The following is a 14,186-nucleotide window of genomic DNA, read 5'->3' as shown; positions in this document are numbered from 1 at the left end:
TTTAAGTATGCAATGATAATAGGGCAGTAGACTAACTTTAAGAATTCTTTTTGTCTGACACTGTGAAATGAAAACTAATGGTCAAAAATGTCAATGGAACTTATTTCAGATTTTGCTAAATTTTTGCCAAAGCTTATGGCACTCTGATTAAAGGATCAACTCTCCTCTAATAAAGGATCAAGTCTCCTTTAAATTTCAAAATATTACAATTTTTTTAGTCCCACGAAAACGTTTCTAGTTCATCTACGGGTTCATACCTCGATCTAATTTTTGCTGCATATAAACTTGAAATTGCACACTGTCGGAAAATGAAAAAGACGGTGATCTGCAATTTTTTCCAAAAACATATAATGAAAACAAAAAAGAAGGGATCAAGTATCCCCATTCTCCCCTACCTAAATGTTTTTATAGGTTAGACGTTCAGAAAAAAAGTTGTGATGAAATTTGATAACTGGTTTGATTTTGGGTCTACAATATGATTTAAAATCAATTTGATTAAACGCCAATACCAAAATTACAGTTGTCTGTTATTACTTGGCTCTTTGAATTCCTAATATTTTTCATGAGTACTGTATCGAAGTGCCTAAACTGTTTTTACCATTATCAGAATGATGCCATGGATTTTCCAAAACAAAATTGATATTGTATACGACTTTATATAGGCAATAAAAAAAAACACTGGATTCAGTTGAATTTAAATTTCTTCACCCGCATGTAGGAAGATGTATTTCAGGAAGGTCCAAAAGGATCTAATCGTTTTTTTTATCAAATTGTTGCCAGATCCCTGGATAAGAAAACAAGTACACTGTTTTGGTTAAACCATTTTGAGTTGACTTTTTTCAGTCTCGTCTGAATTCCATTTTCAGGCCGTCGCTCGTCATCGGTCTGAATTCAGAAATCAGAACACAACAACAGCCGCCGAAAAGCGATAATTAGCGGGACTATTTTTTCCCGGACTAGTTTTTTTGTTTTCTCCTCTCATCTCCCTCGAAGGTCATTTCGGTTGAAAAGTTTGAGCCAAACAGCCATGTCGGAAAAAACAGCGGCTCAAAATAAAAAAAAACAACAACAATGGGCCTTACAGATTGGGTCTTACAAAAAAGACCTAGCAATGAGTTCCAAGATTGAAAATAAAAGTAGTAGGCTCTCTGAAAGGGGATTGGGGACTGGGGACATTCGAAAAACTAAGGGGGTAGCAGGTTTCGGGGAATGCGGGTTGCCTCATTGCATCACATGGCTACTTTGTTCCGATAATTCGTTTTTTCTGTTTTTGTTTGGCGCTGTTCCTTACTTTTTAATTTATTCGTAAATATTAACCATCTGATGATATTTCGCCGTTTTTTTTTCTTTGGATTTACTCATCCAATGAGTTGTGGATTTTCTTGAAATCTGGTAATATGTTAATCGTCTTTAAAAATATTATCACAAGAAGGCACTTTTTCACATGGAATGCTGCTTCCACCAAAATCGAACTATTGATTGGTGGAATGCGTTTTGGTTTTTCTTTAAAAGTTAAACGTTTCCTGCTCCCCCTGCTGTTCGATGCTGTTGTTCATGAAGTCCCCGGAAGTCCTATGGTAATAGTAGCGACAGTGCTGCTGCTGCCGCCGAGTGCGACTACGATCGCATCCGCGGCAGCTCGAAGACCGTCAGGGGCCCAGGCGACGACCCTAGTGGCCGCCCGTTTTGCTTTCGGTAAGATCAATCGACATCGAGAGCGAGGTTTCGTCGGCCGCTGAAATAGAAGATTGAGCCCGTTGTAGACCACCTTTACGGTTTGCGGCAAGGTTTTTGCTATAGGAAGAAGGAGGTTCACCGGAGGGGACATCAGCTTCCGGTGCCTTACCTGGTTTGTTTCCGACCGCGACTCGTTCCGTATTGCCGGCTTCGGAATCTATCCGCGAGTTTCCGCGAGTGTATCGGGAGGCCTGATTTTGCGAGTGTTCTGTCTGAGCTGGCATTCCGAACATACGCTTCAGCTCCTGGCGGTAGCGTGGATGGTTCATTGCGTAGAAATAAGGATCGATGCAGGCTGCCGTCTTGGCCAGGATAGCCGGGATCATAGAACCCAACGGGGTCAACAGACTTTCATAGCCAAATACACCCATCATTGCCACTACAGCATAAGGAGTCCACGCAATGAACCACAACCCAATGATGCCAATGACAACGGCCGCCAGCTTCAGTTCCTGTTTGCTCTTGTTCTTACTCGATTGAATGCTTCCTGCTCCTATAACAACTCGCAAAATGGCCACGTAGCAATAGCTGATAGCCAGGAACGGAACGACCCACGCAAAAACAAAGTACATAAACATGAAGATCTGAGCGTCCCGTCCCCGATCCAGATAATCGAAGCTGCAGGCCGTCAGGAATCCTTCCGGAGTATATCGGCTCCAGCCAATTTCCAGCGCCGGCATCAGCGAGAAGAACAGTCCGTAGATCCAGGCGAAGACGATCATCAGCATTACCTTGGCTCGAGTAGTCGATCGGTTCGGATTCAACGGATAAACAACCACATTGTACCGATCGATCGAAATCATTGTGAGCGTCACGATTGCCACAGTTCCACCGACGGCGCCAAGCAACGCATAAATTGTACACCCTAAAATACCGAGACAATTTAAAACCATTCTTCCGGATGTGGTCAGCTGATACTTACAAGTATTTCCCGTGGCTGGTCCCTGGTGATAGCTGTTGTACACGAAGAGCGGGGCTTCCAACATAATCAGGAAGTCTGCCGCTGCCAGATTAATCACCAAATAGTTAGCTGGAGTCCGCAGCGACTTAAATCTGAAAAAAAAAACAGTAAAAAAACCAACATTAATTAACCTTTCTTGTACGCAGAATTCGTGAATCAATTAAGTTTAAAATAATTTCAAACGAATCGCCGGTGGCTCCAGAGACCGAGCTATTGCAAATGACTCATTTTGATTGCCAATGGCAGTTGCATCTTTCGTTTGCACCTTTTGGGAAGAACATATATTTATTTCAAGCTCGACGCCGGGGCGGGCGTCGGTCGGCGGTTTCACTTTAATCAATCAAAGTTTGTTGCCAAACCGCAACCACTGCACCGCCTATCGGGTGCATCTGAGAATGCTTCTCAGAATGGTTGAAGGTGGTTGTGACGGCGCGGCGACTTATTTTCATTGATGCTGCCTTCATCAATGAGTTCAGCCGGTGCCGTCGATGCTTTTCTAAGGGGATCTTCAAATATTTTGCATTTTAATGAAGGTCGAGCACTCTTTTGAGAATCTGTGATGTTGAAGTTGTAGCAATTATCTTACGGGATGGAGTGAGAGGAGAAAGAAAGAGTTGAATAATCTTTTCCACTTGTGAAGCGAATTTTAGCGATAAACTTCTTTAACCTTCCAAAGCCGTTCGCAAAATTTCCGTACAAATCAATTTCAGATAAATTTGACCTGTTGTTTACGTACGTTCTCCTGGCCGTAAATATTGACCGATTTCGATGTATTTTAATTCATTGTATAGATAATTTATTCTAATTTCTTAATATCGAAAAAATAAGTCGAAATAATTTACGAGATCACCAGTAGCTGATTCCGAATGAAAAAAGTCCCGAAAAAGAGCTCTTTTTAGAATGCTTATAACTTGTGACAGATTGAAAATATTGCGCTGATTTTATAATATTTGGAATTGTTAAGAATAAATCTATCCATGGATGTAAAAGTTTTTGGTGGTCCAAAGGAAGTTTTGGCCGCTATCCCGGAACTTCCGGTAGAAAAAATTCTTACTTCAAAAAAGTCACCCAATTTTGGCTTTGCATTGCTGTATCTCGCTTACCAATGAAGCGATTCTCTAAATTCAAATTTTAGTTTTTTTTCGTTAACTTTATTATTATTTTCGTAGAACATAGTTGGTTCCTCAAAAATCTCCGTTGTTCAGTATGTTGTAATGAAAATCACATCTTTTTTGTCATTTTTCAAACTCCCCCTCATGTCGGTGGGTTTACGGGATTTTGTTAGCGTGATTTCTCTAAAATTTGAACTCAAATTGGTCACTTTTTATATACCTAAAGATTCATTAGAATCTCCTCTTTCGATGGACATACTTTTTGTGTGGTGTTTTGAAAATTTGTAGCAACGTTTTTCGAATTTACTGAAAGCTGCCAGATTTCAACCAGTTTGGCCAACGTTTTCAGCAGGTTGGTGTACAAATCTCGCACCCCTCAAGTAGCCGCGGGAGAAACAAATCCTTTAGCTCTCTTTTTGTCGCTCACCAAATCTACCTACCACCCAACCCAGCAGCAGGAGGAACTGCAGTCTCGTCGCGTGTTTTTTCTTCGGGTTTTGATGGCTAGGGCTATTTGCCCAACTCGCCAGCCGCGTTGTTTGTTGATTGATTGTGCTCATGCTGATACCTCTTTGCGTAGTAAATGTTTTGATTTAAAAATAGAAAAAGATTATTTCTCCAAATTGAAATAAACCTCTTCAATCTTTTTAGATATTTTATCATTAGAATTCTTCAGTGATACTTACATTTGTTTTGAATGTTATCTTGGTTCTTTTCTTTTATTTCAAGCAGCGTCTACTGCAAGAGAAACAAAATCTATGATTTAAGTAACAAATATTCTGAAATTTTATTCAGAAACTTTAATCAGAAATAAGAATCTGGATCTGAAATCTGAATCTGAAATCTGAATCTGAAATCTGAATCTGAAATCTGAATCTGAAATCTGAATCTGAAATCTGAATCTGAAATCTGAATCTGAAATCTGAATCTGAAATCTGAATCTGAAATCTGAATCTGAAATCTGAATCTGAAATCTGAATCTGAAATCTGAATCTGAAATCTGAATCTGAAATCTGAATCTGAAATCTGAATCTGAAATCTGAATCTGAAATCTGAATCTGAAATCTGAATCTGAAATCTGAATCTGAAATCTGAATCTGAAATCTGAATCTGAAATCTGAATCTGAAATCTGAATCTGAAATCTGAATCTGAAATCTGAATCTGAAATCTGAATCTGAAATCTGAATCTGAAATCTGAATCTGAAATCTGAATCTGAAATCTGAATCTGAAATCTGAAATCTGAATCTGAAATCTGAATCTGAAATCTGAATCTGAAATCTGAATCTGAAATCTGAATCTGAAATCTGAATCTGAAATCTGAATCTGAAATCTGAATCTGAAATCTGAATCTGAAATCTGAATCTGAAATCTGAATCTGAAATCTGAATCTGAAATCTGAATCTGAAATCTGAATCTGAAATCTGAATCTGAAATCTGATCTGAAATCTGAATCTGAAATCTGAATCTGAAATCTGAATCTGAAATCTGAATCTGAAATCTGAATCTGAAATCTGAATCTGAAATCTGGATCTGAAATCTGGATCTGAAATCTGAATCTAAAATCTGAATCTGAAATCTGAATCTGAAATCTGAATCTGAAATCTGAATCTGAAATCTGAATCTGGAATCTGAATCTGAAATCTGAAATCTGAATCTGAAATCTGAATCTGAAATCTGAATCTGAAATCGTTATCTGAAATCTGAATATGAATTCTGAAATCTGAATATGAAATCTGAAATCTGAATCTGAATCTGAATCTGAAATCTGGATCTAAAATCTAAAATCTGAAATCTAAAATCTGAAATCTGAAATCTGAAATCTGAATCTGAATCTGGAATCATGGATGTGAACTTAAGAAATGTTGCCCATCCATTAAAATATTTATAATATAAAATATTAAAAAAGATTCAAGAAATACCTACACAATAAAACATTCATTTCGTTATCACCATCAGCACAATCAATCAACAAACCACACGGCGAGACGGCAGTTCCTCCTGCTGCTGGGTTGGGTGGTAGGTAGATTTGGTGAGCGACAAAAAGAGAGCTAAAGGATTTGTTTCTCCCGCGGCTACTTGAGGGGTGCGAGATTTGTACACCAACCTGCTGAAAACGTTGGCCAAACTGGTTGAAATCTGGCAGCTTTCAGTAAATTCGAAAAACGTTGCTACAAATTTTCAAAACACCACACAAAAAGTATGTCCATCGAAAGAGGAGATTCTAATGAATCTTTAGGTATATAAAAAGTGACCAATTTGAGTTCAAATTTTAGAGAAATCACGCTAACAAAATCCCGTAAACCCACCGACATGAGGGGGAGTTTGAAAAATGACAAAAAAGATGTGATTTTCATTACAACATACTGAACAACGGAGATTTTTGAGGAACCAACTATGTTCTACGAAAATAATAATAAAGTTAACGAAAAAAAACTAAAATTTGAATTTAGAGAATCGCTTCATTGGTAAGCGAGATACAGCAATGCAAAGCCAAAATTGGGTGACTTTTTTGAAGTAAGAATTTTTTCTACCGGAAGTTCCGGGATAGCGGCCAAAACTTCGTTTGGACCACCAAAAACTTTTACATCCATCTATAGATTTATTCTTAACAATTCCAAATATTATAAAATCAGCGCAATATTTTCAATCTGTCACAAGTTATAAGCATTCTAAAAAGAGCTCTTTTTCGGGACTTTTTTCATTCGGAATCAGCTACTGGTGATCTCGTAAAATATTTCGACTATTTTTTTTTATATTGAGAAACTAGAATAAATTATCTATACAATGAATTAAAATTCATCGAAATCGGTCAATATTTTCGGCCAGGGGAACCTACGCAAACTCTCGGGTCATATAGACCCGAACAGCCTAATTACGGATTTTTTTGAGGGAGCACTTCCGGTGGTCACAGGAAGTTGCCTGGTACTACAGATTGTGTATTTCGTGATTCCCCGCGCTTCGGGTCATATTGACCCGAACGACTTTGGAAGGTTAAGGATTCCACGAATATTATGTGCAAATTCAGACGCTTCAATTTTTTTTGTTGAGTATATACAAGATATTTATAAATCTGCTATTTGGTTGGAATTTCACAATTTTTCACAAATTACTTTTTTTTGAATGTCCAAACAATTGATCTAATTTTTCATCATGCACACTTTAATCATTTATAGAATAAGAGATTTTTTTACGATGCATGGTGCACACGTTTAGAGCCTAAACAATAGAAATACTTTGAGTTCTTTCAGTTGAATATGTCAGCCAGAATTTTACGGAATAAATTTCAATTTGCATTTTCATCTGTCCAATGCTATTGTGTTCCTAGACATATTCAAAACAGTGGTAAGTGTTCCAAAGATCAATTTTCTGAACTATCAATTTCACCATTTGAGGAAGTTTGAACAACTTGTCGTTCTCTTCCACCAAAGTAGTGTCAATGGTGTTCTACACAAAGTCGTAATTTGAGGATATGGATGACTTTTTTTCCTCATTTGCTTGTTCACTGTGATTGAGAAAGGACTTTTCTGGAGACCAATAGGTAGGGGAGAATGAGGATACTTGATCCCTGGGGATACTTGATTCCTTAGCTATATCTCGAAACTGGAATGTCTTACAAAGATCAAATGTTCTAGAAAAATGTGCCAAAATGAGCAAAATAACAATGCTTGTAGTTTAAAAAATTTTAACAAAATAATTGTTTGAGTAATTGAACTTTGTTTGAAAAATTTCACAAAATGTAACTTGAAGATCTTTTTTCATCACTTTAAAATGTTCCTTACATGGGAAAATTATGAAAAAAATATTTGTTCCAATGTATCAATCGTTCGAGCGTAAAATGAACTTCATAATGCCATATTTTCAAAGCATTGGCAAACTCTCAACTTTTTTCAGAAAAAGTTTTCTAAAATGTTGATTATGGGTACAATTGATCCCCTAGAGTTGGGTACAATTGATCCCCCTTCCAAACGGCATATTCTTCTTCTGAATTGATCGTTATGATTACAGATTACGAAATTACTAATATTTATCCAAAAACTAAAATTTATCAAACAATTGTCTGAAGAAAAGAGCAAAAATAATTAATTTTCTCATAATTATAAAAAATAGCGCCTTTAAGTATGCAATGTTATTAACGTTGAGACAAAGTTATAGAATTTTCTTCTTATGTCTGCTATAAATTGTGAAATGAGAACAAACATGACCAAAATAGTCAATTAACATTCTATCTTGGGGTTTTGTTTGATTTTTATACAAGGATTAGGGCTTCCTGAATAAGAGATCAAGTCTCCTTCAATAGGGGATCAAGTCTCCCCTAACTTCAGAAAAATCGCAATTTTTTTACTCCCACGAAAATGCTTCTAGTTCATCAACGAGTTCAAGTATCGTTCTAATTTTTGGAGCATAGAAACTTGAAGTTACAAGCTGTCAGAAAATGTCAAAGACGGCGAGTTGCTAAATTTTTCCAAAAAGATATGGTGAAAATAAGAAAAGGGGATCAAGTATCCCCACTCTCCCCTATTTATTCGGTTCCAACTGTCATGATTTTACGAATCTTCTTAAGTCAATCCTGTCTTTTTCCACCAGAAGGCCAAATCAAAACAAAAAATCAACAACAGCAGCCTTAAAAACGTGTACTTCTTTACCCAGCAGTCCTGAAAATCTGCGCTTCCAAAGCCATTCCGTCTTTATCCACCGAAAGGCCAAATCATAACAAACAATCAGCAGCAGCAGTAGCAGCCTTAAAAATCTGCGCTTATTAATCCAATTCCGTTTTTTTCACCGGAAAGCCAAGCCAAAACAAACACCCAGCAGCAGCAGCCTTAAAAATCAGCGCTTCCTTAGCCAATTCCGTCTTATTCCTCCGGAAGGCCAAATCAAAACAATCAGCAGCAGCCTTAAAAATATGCGCTTCTTAAGGAAATCCGTCTTATTCCATCGGAAGGCCAAATCAAAACAATCAGCAGCAGCAACCTTAAATATCTGCGCTTCTAACGAAAACTAAGTCTTATTCCACCGGAAGGCCAAATCAAAACAATCAGCAGCAGCCTTAAATATCTGCGCTATTTGTGCTTATTCTACCGACTGCGCCATTGTCGTGATTTCACGAATCTCAATTCAGAGATTCACTTAGACACGTTTGTCGCTCACAAGAATAGATCAATGACTGACTTTGTTTTGTTTGTTTGCCTTGTGTTGCCAAAATAGCAAACGTTGCCATAGAAATTAATTTCATTTTATTTATCTTCAGTGTTGCCGAATACAACTATTGTTTTATTTTTATTATTATTAAATTTGATTTATTTTCTGCATATCCATCATCTCATTCCTACACCAACTATGGCGGAACAAGGAGGTATTCACCAAAACGAACCTTAAGATTAATTTTGGAGTGGGCTCTATTTTAAAATTTTCTTGCTTATTTATATATGCTTTGCACAAAGTTTGCTTATTTATATTGATTGTTTAGTGGTTTAACCCCCCACCCCTGAAAATTTTTTCATGTAATATTTTCAGGAATTGAATTTACCGTTGTAACGAGAAACTATTTGATCCCAAAAGGTATTAAAAAACAAATGTTAAAAAACACGGTAGAAAATTTGATTGCTTCCTGCGGATTTTGGTCCGATATCACTCTAAGTCAAAAATATTTTTTTCTTGCACAATATGACGACGTTCGAAAATTGGAACTAATTTTTTATTATGTATTTTGAACAGAGCTGGTAATGGTGATTGTTAACGACTGACGTTTAACGAAAATGCCAGCTAGATAGAAATCATCATCATTTCTTGAACCCAAAGCATGCCATCATAACATGTGGTTTATTAGTCTAGAGCGTTTTCGTTGATAACTACGACCCATACGCAATCACTTTCTTAACTGTAGTGAGGGAGTCAGTTGCTGAGATTTAGCGAGCAAACGTATGTCAACGTGCTACTCAGTTTGTGATTGACATTTTACAGTCATTAATTATCACAGAAAATGGGTACCGTGATATTTAGTATAACTCGGGTTTACATTCATACACACGTGACTGTGCGTTAAAATAGAAAAGGAGATAAAAAGGCGGGAAAATCCTTGCTCTCTGAAACATGCTGCAGTCGTTTTATGGGCTATCTAGTTAGCAGCTCATAACAATAATATGGAAATTTCGCTGTTGCCAGGTTAGATGAGAAATAACAACCTTTAAATATCAACAACCGGTATGGAAGCTAAATTTTAGCAGGCTATCATCTCAATGGAAACCAATGATATTGAATATTCACTATGCTAGCTTTCATTGAGAATCAAACAAAGAGGATTATCAGCCTGCTGATGATCGCTGACTGTGGCTCGGTGCATAGTTGGAGTTTTGGAAAGTGATAATGATTGGAAAAAAAACAGTAGCCATCTTTAACTCTGTCAATTTTACCCAGCTCTGATTTTTAATAAATATTCTACTAACCCTTTGTATTGAAACGCAAATCTTGATCATACTTTATTATTTATCATTTTGATTCTAAAAAAATGTATCGTTTATGGCATAACAAATGTTAAAATATTCTTCAAAAAACCAATTTAAGCTTCGATTTGTTTTTGTGTTACTTGTACTTATAAATGCACAACCTCACATTCCAAAGGGGCTTAAGAATTTATTCAAAGCCACAAAATGGACATTTTTTACAAGGTGCAAGGTGCTATTCTGATTAATTTGGATGCTTTGAAATTCAAGTTTGAATTGAAATATGCATTTTTTCATCAACTTTTAGTTTTTTAAAAAAGATTAAAAATCATTTCTGTTTGTTTTTTTTTCGGAACTGTAAAATATTACAAAAATTTTGAAAATAAATGTTTCAGTAATCTAGTAATTATGACTTCTGCGAAAAAAAAGTTAAAGATTATTTTTGGTCATTTTTCCCTACTTGTAAAATACAGGAATTTATAGTAATTAAAAAAAAAGGTTTCAAATAAATTGACTTCTTGGGGTTTTTTAAGCAAAAGCCAAATGTTTTTGAAGTTTCCATAAAATTTCCTTATTGAAATAAAACACTTTTTTGAATTTGCATCAGTAATGTCATCAATACTCATAATGTTTTCTATTTTAAAATTGTAGAATTCATTCATTGATCTCTGAAATTAGAATGTATAGGCCAAATTTATATTGATAGAGGTAAAACGTCTCTAATGAAAAAAGAAAAAAAAATGATTGAATGCTTTAGAATCAGGTTTTTTTTATTTAGGTTTGTTGGTTCATCAGTTATCGATAATTGATTTCACTCACTACTAATCTTTTCAACTTCATTTTTTATATGATTTACTGATTTTTATAGTTCTACTGTTTCATTTTTTTAAAATTTGTTTCTAATAAGTTTGTTTTTGTATTTCCGTTTTGATATTTTGTTTTGAATACTAAATCTTTTTGAAGCCTATAAATCAAAATTAAAATTTAAGATAATTATTGTTTTGTTCTTCCCAGAGTCCAATATTGATGGCGACAAAATATTCCGAGTTTGAAATTTAAACTATAAAATCTGTGCTTGAAAATTGAAAAACGTTTTACTTATTTTTATTGTTTAAAATCTTCTTTTTTGAATCGATCTTATTGAAAAATGCATGAAAAGTTGAGTTCTTGTTCATTAATTTTCATGCGCAATGTTAACGAAATTAGTACTAGCTTGGTGCTTCCAATATTAAAAACAAGACTTAATTTTTTTTTTATATTTATCATTTCTTATTGATTGTTCGAGAAACTTTAATTTCCAACCTTTTCTTTTTCAATCTAAGCTTTCGATGATGAATTAAACATGTTGTATTATATTTAATATATTAATTTATTTTTGTGCCTTTATGGTTTAATCTCTGACTTTGAACATCGGTGGAACAAATTTGTGAATTTGTGAAATGTATCTTATTTTCTAATTCAAAATAAGGAATAAAATTTCGTAACGGTAGAATTTATAATTTATCCGAGTTTTTGTTTCAGTCATAACTGGAAAATGGTTTAAGACATCAATTTTCTTCATTTTTGTCATTTTTGTCATTTTTGTCATTTGTGTCATTTGTGTCATTTGTGTCATTTGTGTCATTTGTGTCATTTTTGTCATTTTTGTCATTTTTGTCATTTTTGTCATTTTTGTCATTTTTGTCATTTTTGTCATTTTGGCCATTTTGGTCATTTTTGTCATTTTTGTAATTTTTGCCATTTTTGTCATTTTTGTCATTTTTGTCATTTTCGTCATTTTTGTCATTTTTGTCATTTTTGTCATTTTTGTCATTTTTGTCATTTTTGTCATTTTTGTCATTTTTGTCATTTTTGTCATTTTTGTCATTTTTGCCATTTTTGTCATTTTTGTCATTTTTGTCATTTTTGTCATTTTCGTCATTTTTGTCATTTTTGTCATTTTTGCCATTTTTGTCATTTTTGTCATTTTTGTCATTTTTGTCATTTTTTTCATTTTTGTTATTTTTGTCATTTTTATCATTTTTGTCATTTTTGTCATTTTTGTCATTTTTGTCATTTTTGTCATTTTTGTCATTTTTGTCATTTTTGTCATTTTTGTCATTTTTGTCATTTTTGCCATTTTTGTCATTTTTGTCATTTTTGTCATTTTTGTCATTTTCGTCATTTTTGTCATTTTTGTCATTTTTGCCATTTTTGTCATTTTTGTCATTTTTGTCATTTTTGTCATTTTTTTCATTTTTGTTATTTTTGTCATTTTTATCATTTTTGTCATTTTTGTCATTTTTGTCATTTTTGTCATTTTTGTCATTTTTGTCATTTTTGTCATTTTTGTCATTTTTGTCATTTTTTTGATTTTTGTCATTTTTGTCATCTTTGTTACTTTTGTTATTTTTCTTATTTTTGTTATTTTTGTTTTGGCAAATTTTTTTTTATCAACGTAGTTCCTTCTTTAGAACAACCTTAATTAAAACTATTTCATTTCGAACTATCCAGTTTTGTCATGAATATTTGATCATATTTTTAGAGTATTAAAATTATTGAAAAATTACCTTGAGAAGGAGAAATTATCAAATCATGGAATTGGACGAATAAGGTATGATTTTTTTTTTTCAATCAGAGCAAGGTTTTTTCGGATAATCAATTCTAAATTAAAAATATTTGAAAAATCTTTTTTTTTGGTATTCATTGGTTGAATTTTTTTTATATGGTTGTATTCGTTTTTTTGGGTCCACCAAAGGGCTGGTGGCTTTTGTGGGTTTTTTTTCGGTCGACCCGTGTTGTATCCTCAGCTATGTCGAGGGTGCTTTGGAGGTTCTGGAATGTGGGCGGCCTTCGACAATTCGCGATAGGTTGGACACCGGATCGATCAGATCTTACTGGCTAGGGGGTGGTGCCCCCGCATCAGCTGCTGAGCCATAGGAATCGGCACCAAGAGCGTTGAGTTTTGTTGCTTTAAGGGTTGTGGTTGTGTCGGCTTCCCTTCCGGTTTGCTGCTGCTGATTTGGTTCCGGTTCCCGGCGTCTGGCCTCTAATTCGTTGGCACCGGGGTTTGGCTGCCCGAGGAATGTTGCCACTCGACTCTGAGCAATTCCAGGTTGCGTTTGAATGGTAAATCCATGCGGAAATACCCCAAGAGTTTCAGCATCGAAAGCTGAGATTAGCCTGAAAGGCTAAGTAGTTTGGATTGTTCGGGTGAACGAATCCGTCGGGTCCCACTGCAAGTTTTTCGGAACTGGGATGCTCACAAAATACTTGACAGATTGTATGGGACAGTAACGCGAAACCGAGGAATGGCACTCGGATCTATTACGTCGCAAAAATCGGGTCACTTGACGAGGAGTTTGGCTGTTGGAATTTCTTCGATGGGCGTCACAATTTGATGCTGGTCCTTCCGGAAATCTGCATGCATCATGTTGTTGTTGTCGGTCCATTTTCCGTTTCCAAGAGATTCACTCAGACTCAGACAAAGTTCCTCAAAGTTCGTTTCTCATAGACGGTGCTAAGCATTCAACTCGGCTGTTCTGCCAGCTAAACGAATCCGCGATTAGCTCAACGGACTCCAGAATGCGGTCAGAACGATCGATTGGAGATATCGGATCCACCGGAGTCAATCGAGCTGCCATGAAGGCTGTGTCCTCTGCTCGAAGCAGGCCCAAGTGTCCAGGGCTGCCTCGGACGACATGTTGGCACTAACTGGGGCACTTTTTGTTACTGGTTCCAGGCTGGCCGAAAAGACAATTCCATGGCGGCCACTTCCTGTTTTTCACTTGCCCCTCACTAACTATGTCGTGGGCTTGCTCTTTCGCACTTAACTTGCTGAACTGCTGACTGCCATCTTGGCCGAGACTGACTTGTTAGTTGAACTTGGCTTGGTATTTATACCTTGACTAGTCCAGTGACATCATCGCACTCGATTCACCCAACAGAATAATTG

The 14,186-nt window shown here is 35.7% G+C and overlaps 1 protein-coding gene across 3 annotated transcripts in view; it reads right to left on the bottom strand.

The window, feature by feature from the left end:
• Positions 1–666: 666 nt before the first annotated feature.
• LOC129750963 (opsin, ultraviolet-sensitive) overlaps positions 667–14,186 on the bottom strand; it is a 422,334-nt gene continuing 408,814 nt past the window's right edge. For all 3 annotated transcript variants that reach the window (XM_055746185.1, XM_055746187.1, XM_055746186.1), the window contains exons 6-8: positions 2,660–2,790; positions 1,847–2,602; positions 667–1,735 (exon numbers count right to left, since the gene is read on the bottom strand). In XM_055746185.1, the coding sequence (XP_055602160.1) occupies positions 1,671–1,735; positions 1,847–2,602; positions 2,660–2,790 (952 nt within the window). In that variant the 3' untranslated portion in view covers positions 667–1,670. The remainder of the gene's footprint in view (positions 1,736–1,846; positions 2,603–2,659; positions 2,791–14,186) is intronic.

Source organism: Uranotaenia lowii, chromosome 3, assembly GCF_029784155.1.
Source record: "Uranotaenia lowii strain MFRU-FL chromosome 3, ASM2978415v1, whole genome shotgun sequence".
NCBI classification, from domain to species: domain Eukaryota; kingdom Metazoa; phylum Arthropoda; class Insecta; order Diptera; family Culicidae; genus Uranotaenia; species Uranotaenia lowii.
This window is presented reverse-complemented; position numbering and strand designations above follow the sequence as displayed.